The sequence below is a fragment of the Rattus norvegicus genome, chromosome 4 (assembly GCF_036323735.1).
Source record: "Rattus norvegicus strain BN/NHsdMcwi chromosome 4, GRCr8, whole genome shotgun sequence".
Classification (NCBI taxonomy): domain Eukaryota; kingdom Metazoa; phylum Chordata; class Mammalia; order Rodentia; family Muridae; genus Rattus; species Rattus norvegicus.
Window position 1 is genome coordinate 169,839,349 of NC_086022.1, and position 15,543 is coordinate 169,854,891.

At 46.4% G+C, this 15,543-nt stretch overlaps 1 protein-coding gene across 4 annotated transcripts in view; it reads left to right on the forward strand.

The window, feature by feature from the left end:
- The window catches only part of Fam234b (family with sequence similarity 234, member B), a 74,374-nt gene extending 59,698 nt beyond the window's left edge, over window positions 1-14,676 (forward strand). For all 4 annotated transcript variants that reach the window (XM_039107912.2, XM_039107913.2, XM_039107909.2 and 1 more), the window contains exon 13: window positions 14,361-14,676. In XM_039107912.2, coding sequence (XP_038963840.1) covers window positions 14,361-14,402 — 42 coding nt within the window. In that variant the 3' untranslated portion in view covers window positions 14,403-14,676. The remainder of the gene's footprint in view (window positions 1-14,360) is intronic.
- The last annotated feature ends 867 nt before the right edge of the window (window positions 14,677-15,543 follow it).

A 15,543-nucleotide genomic window follows, 5' to 3' on the forward strand; every position in this document is an offset into this window, starting at 1 on the left:
GATTTCAGTCTTGCTTTGCAACAGGCTCTGACCATAGCTAAACCTGGTCTGGAACTCACTATATAACAAGATTGGCCTTCGACTCATGGCAATCCTCCAGCCTCGGTTTCTTGAGTACCAAGACTACAGGTGTGAGCCACCATGCCAAGTTCATGCTGAGTTTTAGTAGACGCAATTCAGTTGATGCTGATGTACAACTCAGAACTGAAAGGATCTGTCCTGTGCAACACGGAACCCTCAGACCCTCTCTGAGATCCTTTCTCTTCCTTACCAAGGCATCCAGATCCTAACCTCTGGGACCCTTGATTCTAGACTCAATCCCCTTACTCCAGCTGCAAGAACTCTCCTTTCCCTCTGAGCTTCTATAGCATGCCTGGTCTGCCGACGCAAAGATTTTTCTTCTTTATTTCCTTTTCTGTTCTCTTTCCATCCCTTCCCCTCCTATTTTCTCCCCTCCCCTCTCCTCCCTTCCCCCGTTCACTTCTGTCTTAGGGTTTCTATGGCTGAGAGGAGACATTGTGACCAAGGCATCTCTTATAAAGGACAACATTTAATTGGGGCCAGCTTATGGTTTCCTCCAGTTCATTATCATCATGACGGACAGCATGGCAGTGTCCAGGCAGGCACGGTGCTGGAGGAGCTGAGAGTTCTACATCTTGTTCCGAAGGCAAACAGAAGACTAGCTCCCACATGGCTAGGAGGAGGGTCTTAAAGCTTACCTCCTAAAGTGGCGCTTCCTCCAATAAGGTCACACCAACCCCAACAAGGCCACACCTCCTGGGACAAGCAGATTCAAATCACCACATTCCACTCTCTGGCCCTTATAGGCTAGGTCAAACCTGTCTATGGAGGCCATTCCTAGCCACAGCATAATGCAAAATACATTAGTCTAACTTCAAAAGTCTCATAGTCTATAATAGTTTCAACATTGTTAAAAGTCTAAAGTTCAAAGTATTTTCTGAGATTCATTCAATCACTTAACTGTAATCTCCTATAAAGTAAAAATCAGAAAGCAGATCACATTACCTTAAACACCATAGGATATACATTACCATTCCAAAACATCACAGTGAGAAAATACTGGACCGAGCAAGACCAAAATCCAGCCGGGCAAGCTTCAAACTCTGCCATCTCCATGTCTGATGCCAAAGCGCTCTCCAGATCTCCAATTGACTACGACAAACTTCTCCTGGGCTGGGCTGGTTCTACTCCCTGTTAGCAACTTTCCTCGGCAGATAACCCATGACTCTGGCATCCCTAACATCTCAGGGTCTCCAAGACAACTTCAACATCACAGCTTCTTGTTCTAATGTCCGGGACCCACACATGATCTTTTGGACCTCTCAAAAGGACTGGCATCACTTCTCCAGCTCTGCCCTCTGTAGCACTCTAGGCTCTGGTTGGCTCCACTCCACAGCTGCTGCTGTTTCTAGTGCTCCTCCCACGGTACTGGCATTGCTAACATGCTGGGGGTTCTCACTGCAACTAGGCTTCGCCAATAGCCTCTCAAAAGGCTCTCTTCATGGTGCCAAATCTCAACTTTTTTGCATGACCCCTTCAGTCCTGGGCCGTCAACTGCAACTGAGGCTGTACTTTCACCAATGGCCTTCCCTGACCTCTCACAGTGCCAAGCCTCAGCTCCTCTCCATGATCCCTTCGTGCCTTCAAAACCAGAAAGACTTGGGTGATTCTTATACAACCTTGGCTATCTCTGGGACACAGTTTTGTGCTCTCAGAAAACACTTCCAGAAGATTTCACCTCAGTGAAATCAGTCTCTCCTTAATCATCACCAATTTCTTAGCTCCAGTTAACCAGCATTTGTCCCAGTAGTCTTCTTCTACTCTTGATTCTAAAACCAGAGCCATATAGCCAAAGTTGCCAAGTTCTGCTGCTTACTGGAGCTAGAACATGGCCCCCCTTGTTCTATTACATTATCACCAGCTTTCTGTTTTCCAACTCCTTCACTGCCTAAACTTAGCTGTCCTGGAACTTGCTCTGTAGTTCCAGACCTTGAACTCAGAGATCTGCTTGCCTCTGTCTCCTGGGACTAAAGGTGTGTACCACTGTGCCCGGGCCTAAGCTTTTCATGGCCACTATTCCTCAAGATCCGGATCACAGTTGCACTCTCAATTTCCAAATCAGAGTTCCTTTCAGATTAAAAGCCCAGTGAGAACGATAACTAAGTCCCTTGTTCAACTGCAAATACATAAACAATAAGCTTAGCAGGGTGGGATCTTGCTTCGAGCGTCGCCACTCCCTTAATGTGTTTTTATCTCTTTGAACATAGGATTCAGCCTAGTTCTACTTCCGGGTGCCCCTTTATTCTTTGAACCAGATGGTCTACATTTTTCTTTTCTCAGCTTGCTCCTTTTCATTAAAATGTTCCTCAGAAGAGTGCACTTTACTAACCACACAACAAAATTTATACCAGGCTGTTTTGAGACCTCCTTTGTCAAAGCAATTCATCTAAATCTCTTCACCTTAGCCTCAGGCGGACTCTTTGGGCAATGGCAAAAAGCAGCCATATTCTTCACTAAAAAGCAAGAACAGCCACATACTAACACTCTTCTCCTTTGACACCTCTTGAGCCAGGCCCCCCACAGTTCAAATCGCCTGCAACACCAACGTCTTCCATATTCCTTCTAGGATGGCCCATTAAGCCCCACTTAGAGCATTCCACTACTTTTCAAAGTCCCAAAATCTACATCCTTTCAAACAAAAGCATAGTCAGGCCTATCACAGCAATGCCCCAGTCCCTGGTACCAACTTTTATCTTAGGGTTTCCATCGCTGAGAACAGACACCATGACCAAGGCAACTCTTCTAAAAGACAACATTTAATTGGGGCCGTCTTTCAGGTTCAGAGGTTTTGTTCATTACCATCATGGTGGGAAGCGTGGTAATATCCAGAGAGGCATGGTGTTAGAGGAGCTGAGAGCTCTACGTCTTGCTCCAAAGGCAAACGGGAGAAGACTAGCTCCCATGTATCTAGAGAGAGGGTCTCAAAACCCACCAACAAAGTGATACACTTCCTCCAACAAGGCCACACCTTCTCTAACAAGGTCACACTTCCTAATAGTGCCACTCTCTGGGCCAAGTATATTCAAACCTCCAGACTTTCCCTTTCCTTCTCTTCCCTACCTCTCTCCTTTCCCCTCCCTTCCCTCTCTTCCTTCTTTCATAGCAGTGTTTCCCTATGTAGGCCAGGCTGTCCTCACTCTCAGTCCTCTTGCCTCAACCCACTAAGTGCTGGGATTAGAGATGGGCACCAGGAGCACCTTTACATGGCCACTTGGACTGTTTGCCTCATTAGGTGGCTTATTCTGTTTCTGTTTCTTTTTTTTTTTATTTCCACAACACTCTAAGATGTTCAAAGATATACCTGCTCCACCTCTGTGATGTTGAGTATAGTGTCGATGGGGTGAGAGTTGTTCAATAAGCACGAATCTAGTGAACGACCTAGAGTATCCAGGCAAGTAAAGAAGAATGTCAAGCCAACACAGAAGGAAAGCCTGCCTTGTTCTTATTGTGTCTCAGTGGTTGACAGAATCTCACTGTGTAGCCCTGGCTGACCTGGACCTCACTATGACCAGGATGTGCTAATGTTTGCCCCTAATCCCACACTCAAAAGGTAGGAGGAGGAGGAGGAGGAGGATTACAGCCATTCAAGGTTGTCCTGGTCTCACTGACAGGCTCCAGGCCGCAAAACCCTGTCAAATAAAACAAAACGAAACAGCAATCAATCAAACAACAAACAAAAAACCCAACCAATCAAATAAATAACGAACAACAATTACGACATTACTCAGAAGATTTAAAAGTGGATAAATAAATAGAACTAGCCCAGTGGCTCACTCCTTTAATCCCAGCACTCCAGAGGAAGAGGCACGGAGATCTTTGTGAGTTCAAGGCCAGCCTGGTCTTACTGTAGGTCTACAGGCTGCGTTAGATGCCTTCTCTCAGCAACATTCAAAAGCTTGGCAGCAGCCTCCTGCTGAGGGTTAGGAAGAATTACCCTTTGCTCTGCTTGCTGATGGAACATGAAGAGGAACACGGAGGAGCATTTGACAGCATCTACCGAAACTACGTGTGTGTTCTCTCTCTCACCCCAGAAACTACCTTTCAGAGATTTACCCTGAGGACACACTCCCCACAATATAGAAGTACGCATGCCTGAAATTATTCGTTCCAATGTTGCACAGGACGCGACCCAGACCACGGTGGAGTAGTGTGATGCTATAAAAACGCAAAGCAGCACAAAACACTGGTGGCTTCTGTCAACTGACAAGAGCTGATTCTAGGCAAAATCAAATGAAGTCTTCCAAGCGCAGGAAGGACACGGAACATGGTATCTTTCATGTAAGAAGGGAAGGCACAGGGTTCTGGGGAGATGGCTCAGCAGTTAAGAGCACTGACTGCTCTTCCAGAGGTCCTGAGTTCAAATCCCAGCAACCACATGGTGGCTCACAGCCGTCTGTAATGGGATCTGGTGCCCTCTTCTGGTGTGTCTGAGGACAGCGACAGTGTACTCATATAAAATAAATAAATCTTTTTTTTTTTTTTTTTGGTTCTTTTTTTCAGAGCTGGGGACCGAACCCAGGGCCTTGCGCTTCCTAGGTAAGCGCTCTACCACTGAGCTAAATCCCCAGCCCCATAAATCTTAAAAAAAAAGAAAAGTTAGTTGAGACTGCTGGTCTTCTCACGGGGCTGCCCTCCTCCTCAGCTTCCTCCAACTTTTGAGAACAGCCTTAGACAGTGTGAAGTGAACTGGGGGCCCGGTTTAGATTTTCATCTTGTGGTAGGTATGTGGAGTGTTTGTGAGACTGGGCCAGATGTCCTGAGGGACAAGAGAAATCAGAAAATGTGTTTGGGGCTGGAGACATGGCTCAGCAGTAAAGAGTGCCTGCTGCTGTTTCGGGGGACTGTAGGTCAGCTCTACAAGAGAGGACGCACCACCCTCTGCAGGCCTCCTCTGGCACTGCTCTCATGTGTGCAGCACATACCCTCAAGGAGACGAGAAAATGTACACGTAATTAAAAATAAAATAAAATCTTAAAAGCGCAACGAAAACTGACCTCAGCCCTGAGGCTTAGGTAGACGCTGTGCGTCTCTAGATATGAGTCCTGGGAAGGACACGGCGTCACTTCTGCAGTATCCAGCTGAGGAAACAGCCCATGGTTCCAGAGTGACAGCCCATACTTAAAACTTTGATTTGTGTTGGGGCAGAGGTGGCATACGCCTTTAGTTCTATCACTCAGGAAGCAAAGGCAGGGGGTTCGTTGAGCTGGAGACCAGCCTGGCCTGCAGAGTGAGTTTCAGAACAGCCGGGTCTACACAGAGAAACTTAGTTTTGAAAAAAAAAAAAAACAAGTAAAAAAGGAATTTGTAATCTTCAAATATGTTAACTTTAAACTGATGTGAATAAAAAGGCCCAGAGGAGACAATTCTCTCCTGTTTTCTGGGGGCAGATGTAATCATCTCTAAAACTTCTGGCTTTAGACTCTTCTAGGGCCAAGGCTTGTGACTTCTGATGCTACGCTCTCTTGGCTTCTGATTTGCAACATCTTTTTTTTTTTTTTTTTCATAAGGGGAAGTGGAACTGTGATTTCCCCCAAGTTATTCCTGAAGGCAGGAAACTGGCTCCATTCCTACAGCTAGGAACATGGGGCTTGCTCACTAAACATTTGCTGAATGAAAATGGATCAAACATTTCCTAGTATCTGGAGCTTCGTGTGGAAGTCTCAGACTGAGCCTGTTCTAGTCAAGGAGGGCGGCCTGGTCAACGGCTTCGGTGAGCTCTCTGGTTATGGAGATCGTGGAGGAGATGTAAATAAGTCTGGATAAAGATTTTAACAGGAAACGTAGTGTGGTGAGCACAGCACCTCCCCTGTAATCTCAGCACTGACAAGGCAGAGGCAGGTGGATCTCTGTGAGTTCGAGAAATCTAGCCAGGGCTCCATAGGGAGTTCCAGGCTAGCTAGGGCTGTAAAGGGAGACCCTGTCTCAAAAAAAAAAAATCAAACAGAAAACAAAACTCCCCCAAACAAACAAAAAAAAATAGTAGTTATGGTAGGCTGAAGAGAGTCCCGTAATATTCAACCTTCATTCCTGAAGCTTGTGAGTGCTGCCTTCTGTGTCTAAGGCTTGATTAAATATGAGAGTGTAACCAAAAAAAAAACAAGACAGGCAGGGGTCAATTGAGATTCTCCTTGATCCTCAGAGTGGTCCCCAAATGCAATCCCATGCGCCCTAATGGGTCAGAAGTAAAGACAGCCACTGAGGAGAGGGTCTCAGAGGCAGAGATGCCAATGATGAGGCCCTGGAGGAGGGGCACTGAAGGAGGTACCAGGTACCAGGGTACCAGCAGCAGGGAGCGGCCACAAAAGACCGTCTTAGAAATGGGCGCTGGGCAGTCTGCTGCTGCCTTAACTGTGGCTTGCCGAAACACATTCCAGGCTTTTGGCCTCCAGAATACTCGGAAAAGAAGCTTCTCTTGTTTTAAGCCACGAACTTTGTGGTAATTCTTAGGAAGCCAATATAGTCACGAAACCGGAAATGAGTTTGTTTTACTGTAGCGCATATGTAATACTTTGAGGAGAGGCATGTTTCATGCTTTTAATTTTGCCCTCTCCGAATCTCCCTACTTTCAATTAACCAAAAAAGAATACAGGGGCCTGGGAGCATAGCTCAGTTGGTAGCGTGCCTGAGAAGCATGCAAAGAGCCCTGGGGCCGATCCTCGGGACCTTATAATCCGTGCAGTGGTGCAAGCCTGTAACCTCGGCACTGGGAGGTGCAGACTTTGAGGATGAGTTCAAGATTGTCTCAGCTACCCACCAAATTGCAGGCAAGCCTGGGCTCCATGAGACCTTGTCTCAAAGAAAAAAAAATAAAGTAAATAAATAAGAAAGAGAGAAAGAAATCCAACGGTGTGAATTTGCTAGTTACACTATTCTTAAATTTAATATATTTAAGATTATCAGGAATAATAAAACGTTGAATAGCTGATCTTTATTGACCGTTTACAATGTGTCAATCACTGTGGTATGATTCTTTTCCTGTTTGCTTTTTAACTCAGTGTCTTACTATGAATCCCCTTCTGGCCTTGAACTTGACATCCCCCTGCTTCATAGTCTCCCAGAGGGATAGGATTACCACACCTGGCTACTGTGGGTGTCTCTTTCTTTCTCTCTTTCTCTCTCTCTCTCTCTTTCTTTCTTTCTTTCTTTCTTTTTAGGTTAATAGAGATACCTTAATATAGAGGGGTAGAAATGCTCTCAATTCAAAATATACAAGTATGAAATCAAATAACAGCAAGAAAGAGATTTTAATATAGATTTAAGCATAAGGGCTTCAAGAAAGAGAGGCATGTGGAGAGAGCAAGGGTGTGGCCTTCTCTAAGGGAGACTGACGCGCCGTCATCCTTTTGTGAACAGCCATATATAGAGGACTTTGGTGGGTTTTAAAGCTGTTATCCTCACAGAGTCGCTCATTGGAAGCAAATAAGTAAATAAGACCGTAGGGCGGTTGCTGAGAGCGCATGTCAGGGTTATAATGGTGGCTAAGACAAAAATGTGAGCCACTAGGGGGCAGGAAGCTAGGCTGTCTCTAGTGTAAACCAACTTAATCTTTCTGCTTTCTTCCTTTACATTTTTTCTTACCCCAAACCCCGTGACTTTTTATTGCAAATCATTAATTTTTAAAAATCCGTTTTATTTTACTCTGTGGGGGAGGGGCGTGCCCCAGCAAGCACGCAGAAGTTAGAGGAGAGTTTATGGGAGTCAGTTCTCTCCTTCACCACGTGGGGTCCTGAAGATTGAACTCAGGTTGTCAGGGTTTGCAGGCAAGCAAACTAGTGAGACAACCCACTGGCCCGCAAATCAGTAGTTTTAAGGAGGACATTTACTGGGCTGGAGAGATGGCTCAGTGGTTGGGAGAACTAGCTGCTCTTCCAGAGGATCCAGGTTCAATTCCTAGCATCAACACAGCAACTCACAACTCTCTGCAGCTCCAGTTCCAGAGGATCTGGGACTCTCATGAAGACATAGGCATGCGGCCAGAACATCAATGCACACAAAATAAATACATCCTTAAAAGGTTACATTTATTCCTTCATTCCTTTGGGGTGTGTGTGTGTGTGTGTGTGTGTGTGTGTGTGTGTGTAACATGCACATACACCATGACACGTGAAGGTAGAGTACGTGAATGAGTTATGGTTCTGGGGATCAAACACAGGTTATTAGGTTTGGTGAAAATAGCCTTTATTCACCAAGCCATCTCACTGATCCAAAATTGATGGTCTTGACTGAGGTTCGCAGAAAAATGTCTGGGAGAAGGAATGGGGCTTTACCTAAGGTCATGTACATTCAGGCTTTAGGCCTGATTTGTTGCTCCCTTACCACAAGACACCTATATCTGAAAATAATGTTGTCCCTACATTAACAATCTTTACAGCCAATGCTATTGAATATGATTTTTTTTTCTTTTCAGGTGAGGAGAATGTTCCTCTAGCTTTCCCCTTCCTTGTTTCCCCTTCTGAGATTTTGAGATTCCTGAATTTAAGAATCAACAAAGGACAAAGTCTCTCTGCTGTAACTTCCTCCACAGGGATGTAGACTTTTATTTACCTATCCAGGGATCAAGGGTCTTAACCGAGGGCTAGAGAGATGATGGCTCAGTAGTTAACAGTACTTGCGGCTCAAGCGTGAGTACCAGGGTTTTGATCCCAACATCAACATCAAAAGAGCCAGCCATGATCTGGTTCCTGCATGTAAACCCCAGGACTAAGGAGGGTAGAGATAGAGGAGTCTCTGGTGCTTGGTGGCTGCTAGCCCACTGAAAAATGCTAGCTCCAGGTTCAGCTAGAGACCCTACCTCAAAAAAACATGATGGAGAGTTGTAGAGGACAGAACCCATACACCATACACACACACACACACACACACACACACATACACACACACAAACACACACACACACACGCATGTACTCCAACACACACACATGTACATACAAACCCACATGCCCATACATGCAGCACATGCACACACACATTTGGATACATGTGTACACACATCCACACACATGCACACATATGCACACACACATGCACATACACATATACACAAACACACAAACACACACATGCACAGGAATACATGTACACATATGTACACATGCAACACATATACACACGTGTACACATGTGTATGTATACACACACACACACACACACACACACACACACACACACACACCAACCTATCTGATCTGAGGAGGAAATGACAGGCAAGAGCTCAGAGATCGGAGGTTCATCATTTCAAGTCAGACCGGAACAGAGGATGTCATTACTGAAGTCATGAGACCACATGAACAATAAAATGTACGACAGATTGTTAGGTCTGACATAGTTTTCAGAGGCAGTAGCACCTTTTATCATGAAATAATGATTAGATTGTTAAAGTGTTAGGCAGCCTCTGACAGAGATTAAATCTGGATGCATAAACCCCTGAGGACTGAGGACACAGAGCCCCAGTTGTTAATACTTATTTAAAGTTCAACTAAAGGTGCAGGTTCCTTTGTCTTGCCCTCAGAACACTAAGGGCCTTTAGGTCTTGTAAGGCAGCCGTCCTCTTTGTCTTAATGTTTCTGTGTTTTGTGTGCACACAAGTACAGTCCCCCTAGAGGCCATAGAAGGCCTTGGGCCACTCCAGTGCAGTGTAGAACAGAACAGGGTCCTCTGCAAGAGCAGCAATTGCTCTTAAAAACTGAGCCATCTCTCCAGTTGCTGGATTTGCTTTCGTAATGGTCACCGTCTCTTTTAATGTCTACAAGGCAATAAGGCGGGCACTGTAAGATCATTCTAATGAAGGGGAATCCAAGGAGGTCATGTCACCGATGGTGGCATGTGTTTTTCTGATATGATGTGACCAGACCGCAGGTCTTCTGGGTGTTTGATGGGAGCAGGAATTTCCCGGCCTAGGGGCACACACACCTGGCTCTCTATGGTACTTAACTAATACAGTGGTGTTTCAAAGACCGTGAGTCTCTGTGAAATAGAACTGAAAGGGGGGAATCTGCAGAGAGAGGAGTTTCCACAGCATCTGGAGTTCTTGTAACCATCCAGGATCCAGACAAGTATCCTGTCTGAAAATGGACAGGTGCTCAAAGGTGTCTGCTCCTGACTCTGAGGCAGCATCCAGGGATGTGTTCTTTCTTTCTTTGTCTTTGTCACCAGCTGTGTTCCCCAAGGGGCAGACGGCAGACACGTTAACATTTGGATCACATCTTACCCACTTAGCGATGAATTTAAAGACTTTGAGGATTCCACTCCGGCTTATCTGTCCATCTCAAGCCTGACTGTAATATCCTGGCTACGCCCTCTTGCTGTGATGCTGGCTGGTTTGATAGGGAGATGATGGTATGGGTTGCAAATGAAAGACAATTGTAGGGTCTCTGCTGAAACCCCAAAGGAACTCACTGAACCTGCCTGTGGTACTTCACTCTCAATGGAGGCTTTGATAAAACCTTCCTTGCTTGCCCCACAAGGATGCCATGAAGCGAAACCAGGGAAAGACAAACCTCTTAGGAACTTTGAATTTAGACAGATGTCTGTACACTTTGCCTCTCCACACTTATAAGTCGTGCCACTTTGGGGGTGCGTATGCCCCACATTTTACTCCCTAGTCCTCAGTTTCCATATATAACCCTGGAGGGACTTAATTAGGGTTCATTTTAGAATGCCAGGCACAGAATAGACATCGAACCGGTGGAATCTGTTATCAGTTACCACAACTTATGGAAAAGAAATTTAAAAGTGAGAGGGAGTTTGGGAATGTATTAGTTGTGTTGTCCACCAGGTTCATGAAATCAGAGCCTGCAGTCAAGTCTGCGAGCGAGGTTTTACTCCTTAAGGACAGTAAGCCATAGGAATATGTTTGATGCACAAATGTGCGTCCCCTGTGTATGCAGTACCCACAGAAGCCAGAAGAGGGCGCAGTGTCACCCTGTAACTGGAGAGTCTGGACCTCGGGAACGGGAGTTACAGACACTTTTAGCTCCTTGGTGGGTGCTGAGAACTGAACTCGGTCCTCTGTGAGAGCACCCAGAGCTGAGCCATCTCTCTCCGACTCCCATATATAGATTTTATGCTCTGGGTCTTTTGCACGCTGTGTGACTTGATCTTCTACTTCCCCTCGAGAATAAAGACAGCGTTTCTCGTTGGCCACAAAGCCCCGCCAGACTTCCGAAGAGTGGTGTGGATGTTCAGATATATTAACTACTAATTGGTGCTCAAGGAAAGCTGGGGTTGTTAACTTTCCCAGCCATGAGATTCCCAGCTGTTGTGTGCTCATGGGGAGGGCACGGTGCAAAGCTAAATCTTTACCAGGGCTCTTACAAAAGGAACGTGGGCGTAGCTGTCTTCCCGGGGCCTCCATTCACAGTGGCATGAGTGAAGGTGAGCTGTCCACAGAAAGAGGCTTGGTTAGGTTGCCTTTTGATCTCTTTTGAAGTGATGCCGGTCCTTAATTCTCACACCAAAGTCCATGCTCTGACTCTCTATCTAGCCTTGGGAGCTTAAATACATCAAGAAGCCACTTTTGAGCCTTTGGGTTTCTGAGTTTTTAATACAGGAATGTTAATATCCGGGTATGTTTGCTTCACAAGGTTGCTAGGAGCGTCTGAGATTGACATCTGCCGGAGCCACGCCCACTGTAAAGCCCAGCACACTATGAGGTACTATTATGATGTCACTCATCCAAGGCCTAGAAATTGGCAGCCTCTTGCTTTGGAGCTGACGATGAGCTATTTGCAAAATAACAACATCCCTTCGGTTTTCAGAAGAGCATCTCTACAGTAATCTGGGAATGAGGTCCTTGGTGGCCCTAGTTCCAGAAATGAGGTCCTTTCTTGGGTCCTAGCTCTCCACAAATAGCCGAGATAGGTAGCCCGGGTACAGCCACGGCTGTCTCTCAGGAGTGGGGGATGTACAGAGATTTATTTCCCCGTCCAAACGTTCCTACATCTGCCCTGACTGGCCACGGTTTTATCTAGAACCCCTTGGAATGACTGATGGATATTCAGGCCAGGGCTGTCTGTGAGTAAAGCCTGGAACAGATTTCCTGAGGGAAGGTGACCGACCAGCCAAGATCTGGTCAAGCCTTAGTGCTGTACTTTATTACGCCTCCCCTGTCCATTATGATATGGTGACTCACTTGGATTCCAGGTCCTGCAGAACCATAAGTCTGTTCTCCTGTTAAGATTTGAACATGACAACGAGCCCCAGACTCGTGTGTTTGGACCCTAGGTTCCCAGCTAATGATTGATACTGTTTTGGAAGATCGTGAAAACCTTTGGGACACAGGGTCTGGCTGCAGGGACAGAGGCAGGCTGTGTTAAGAGAGACTTAACCTTCCTCCAGGTCTAGTCTGGCTTTCTGCTTCTGTGTATGTGTGTGTTTTGAGACAAAGGCTGGCCTTGAACTCACCATGAAGTTGAGAATGACCCTGAACTTCTGACCCTCCTGCCTCCACCTCCAAAGGGCTGTGGTTACCCCCATGTATCACCAGGCCTGGGTTTCTACAGCTCTGGAGACAGAACCCAGAACTTTGCCCATGCTAGGCCGACACTACCAACTGAGCTGCATTCTCAGCTCCCAGCTCTCTGCTTCTCTCTCACTCTCCCATCAGCATGGACCAGGAAGCGTCACCTTCCTCCCAGCCTCTTCTCTCTGCCTTCCTGACATGATGAACAGACATCTCCAAACCCACGAGCTTCGAACACCCTATTCCCTGCTGAAACTGTTTCTGACAGACATTTTGCCCAGTGACGGGCTAGTAACAAAATAATTCCTAACCCCAGCCAGCTCTCCTCTGTGTCTTACCTCGGGTCTGTCAGGGGAAGGAACACATCAGTCCAATCACACCCAACAGCTAACTGATTTGAGGGGAAATTTCCAGAGGCGAGGGTATCTGAGATTGCCTTTTGGAACTCATAGGATGCAGGATGGGACAGAGGCCATTTGTCCCCTGGAAGAGGCTTGGGACTTCTCTGTTTGTGTTCCTCAATGGCTCTGTCTCTTTCCTAAATGCATCAGGAAGCTCACAGACAACTTACCCCCTGCTGGAGGGGGCATGACCTGTTGGGGTGGCCACAAGCTCCTTTAAGCTTAACTAACGGGACTCTCTGAAACACAGCATAAGAAGGGGCCTTGTTAATGCCGGCTCGAAGGCTTCATGTGAGCAGAAGCCAATGTTCACAGCTGGGCAGCAGAGAAGAGCCACCTAATTAGTGCTTTGATACTTCTGGCTGAGCAGAAATCCCCCCCACCCTCACCCCAACCCTTGCCCCGCACTCTGTATTTTTGAGACTCATCCTCCTGAGTGCTGGGGTTACAGGTAGGACCCACCACATCTGGCATCTGAAGTTCCTCCTTGTGATAAGTAAAGATCACACACCAACACCCCAACCTCTTCCAGCAGCAGCAGCAGCAGCAGCAGCAGCAGCAGCCATGCCGCCACCACCACTACTGAGCAAACCTGAAAGGTCTTTGCTCCACTCTTCTAATTTAGGGAGCATCAACTTGGCACCCAGAACTTACAAACTTCTCACCTGTTTCTCTCTCTCTCCCTCTCCTTCCCTCCCTCCCTCCCTCCCCCCTCTCTCTGTGTGTATGTGTGTATCCCTCTATTCTGTCCTTGTCTCCTTCCCCTTCTGTCTTTTGAGACAGGCTGTCACATAGCCCAGATGAACCTTGAACATGTTATGTAGGCCAGGATGTCTTTAAACTTCTGACGTCTGTCCCCACCTCTCCAATGTGGGGAGGGTAGATGGGTGCAGCCATGCATGGGATACTGGGGGTTGAACCCAGGGCTTTCTGCAGGCTAAGCAAGCATTTACCAATGAGCTACATCTACAACCTCCTTTTCTTTCCTTTCCTCTTCTTTCCTTTCCCTTTCTTCCTTTATTTCTGTTTTTTTTCTCCTCTTTCCCTTTAGCGCCTCCCTCCTTCTAAACCTGCATTTTAAATTGCTATTCTAGTTCCTACTCGTGTGAGGCATTTCCTAAATTGTGGAATGGGGGAGACAGAAAAAGCAAAAGAGAGTTACGTTGTAGTGTGTGAATGAGTACAGGTACAGCCAGTTACTGCTCTTTCCCTGGCACGTGGGGACACCAACCTGGGCATTCCCCCGACTCCTGCTTTGATCATTCACTTGCTTTGAACCCAGGTCTGATCCCTTTCAAGTCCCCCAGGTCAAGGAGCAGTCTGTTTAGGTGGCCCTGACACTCCTTGACACTGTCCACCCGCCTGCCCTGCTGTGGAAATCTGAATCAAATAGAGCTTTCTTGTCTTTCCACACAGCCTCACATTCCTGGACCGTTGCTACAGAGGGCAGGCAGCTAGCAGACAGAGAGAAGCAGAGCCAACATGAAGAAATGTGTTCAAGAACCACCGAAAAAATGATGTAGAAAGTGATAAAGGAACCAGACTCCGTCATTACAAAACAGAAAAAGGATTGGTACTGTACCGGCAGACATCTTAGATGCAGATGTTAAGCTTACGTGCTTGGAAATGCTCTGAAACCTGCACCAGCTGCCTTGAATGTCCTCTTTCTGATGAGCAGCTCTTGGGGCCCAAACCAAGAGCTCTGGACTGGGAAAGAAAGTTACAAATGGTGGCAGTGTTCTAGCTCTTGGTCTCTTTTGTTTCTAAACTAAGACTAGGCAGAGTCTGTTGGTCTCTGGAAAGTTCTGGGCATTTCCTGAAATCAGTTTCTTGTCATATGAATTCTCCACCTTGGGAACAACAGCTCTCAGTTTTCTCCTCAAAAGAATTGATTAGTTGCTGGAAGGCTCTTCCTCCCCACCTTCCCCTCCTGTTCTTCCTGCTTTCTCTTCCTTGCCCCACATCCTTCTCTTCCTCTTTTTAGCTTTTCAGCCAAAGTCTCATGTGGCCTGGATATCCTTGAATTCTGTATGTAACCGAGGATAACCCTGAATCTGATTTTCTTGCTTTCACCTCCTAAGTACTAGTGTTATAGGCACGCACTACTATGCTTAGTGATTTTTTTGTTTTGTTGTGTTGTGTTGTGTTTTTGCGTGTGTGAGATAGATCTCATTAGATAGGCCAGGCTACTCTCAAATTTGCAATCCTCCTGTCTCAGCTTCCTTAATGTTGGGGTTGCATATATGGTCACCATTCCCAAGGCTGGCATGATTTTTTGAAGTGGCAGAAACTGCATGTCCCATAGTTGTTTCAGGCTGAAACCTCACCACAGCCCTCCGGACTGCAGGTGTCTTTGTGGGAGGATAAAGACACCCACGGGCTGTCATTAATCCCTTTCAGGCAGCTGGGGCCTTTCATCCTGGAGCACGCCAAGACCCTAGAATAAAAGAAGCAAGAACTGTCATTAAAACGCTGACATTTGTGTGGCCATACGGCAAGTCTTCATGATAGAGCCCATTATCAAACGCACAGCTCTGGGAAGCTTTCAAGTTCTTTTAAGAGGTTGGCTTATTCCCAGTTGTCTTTAAATTTCAGTGGC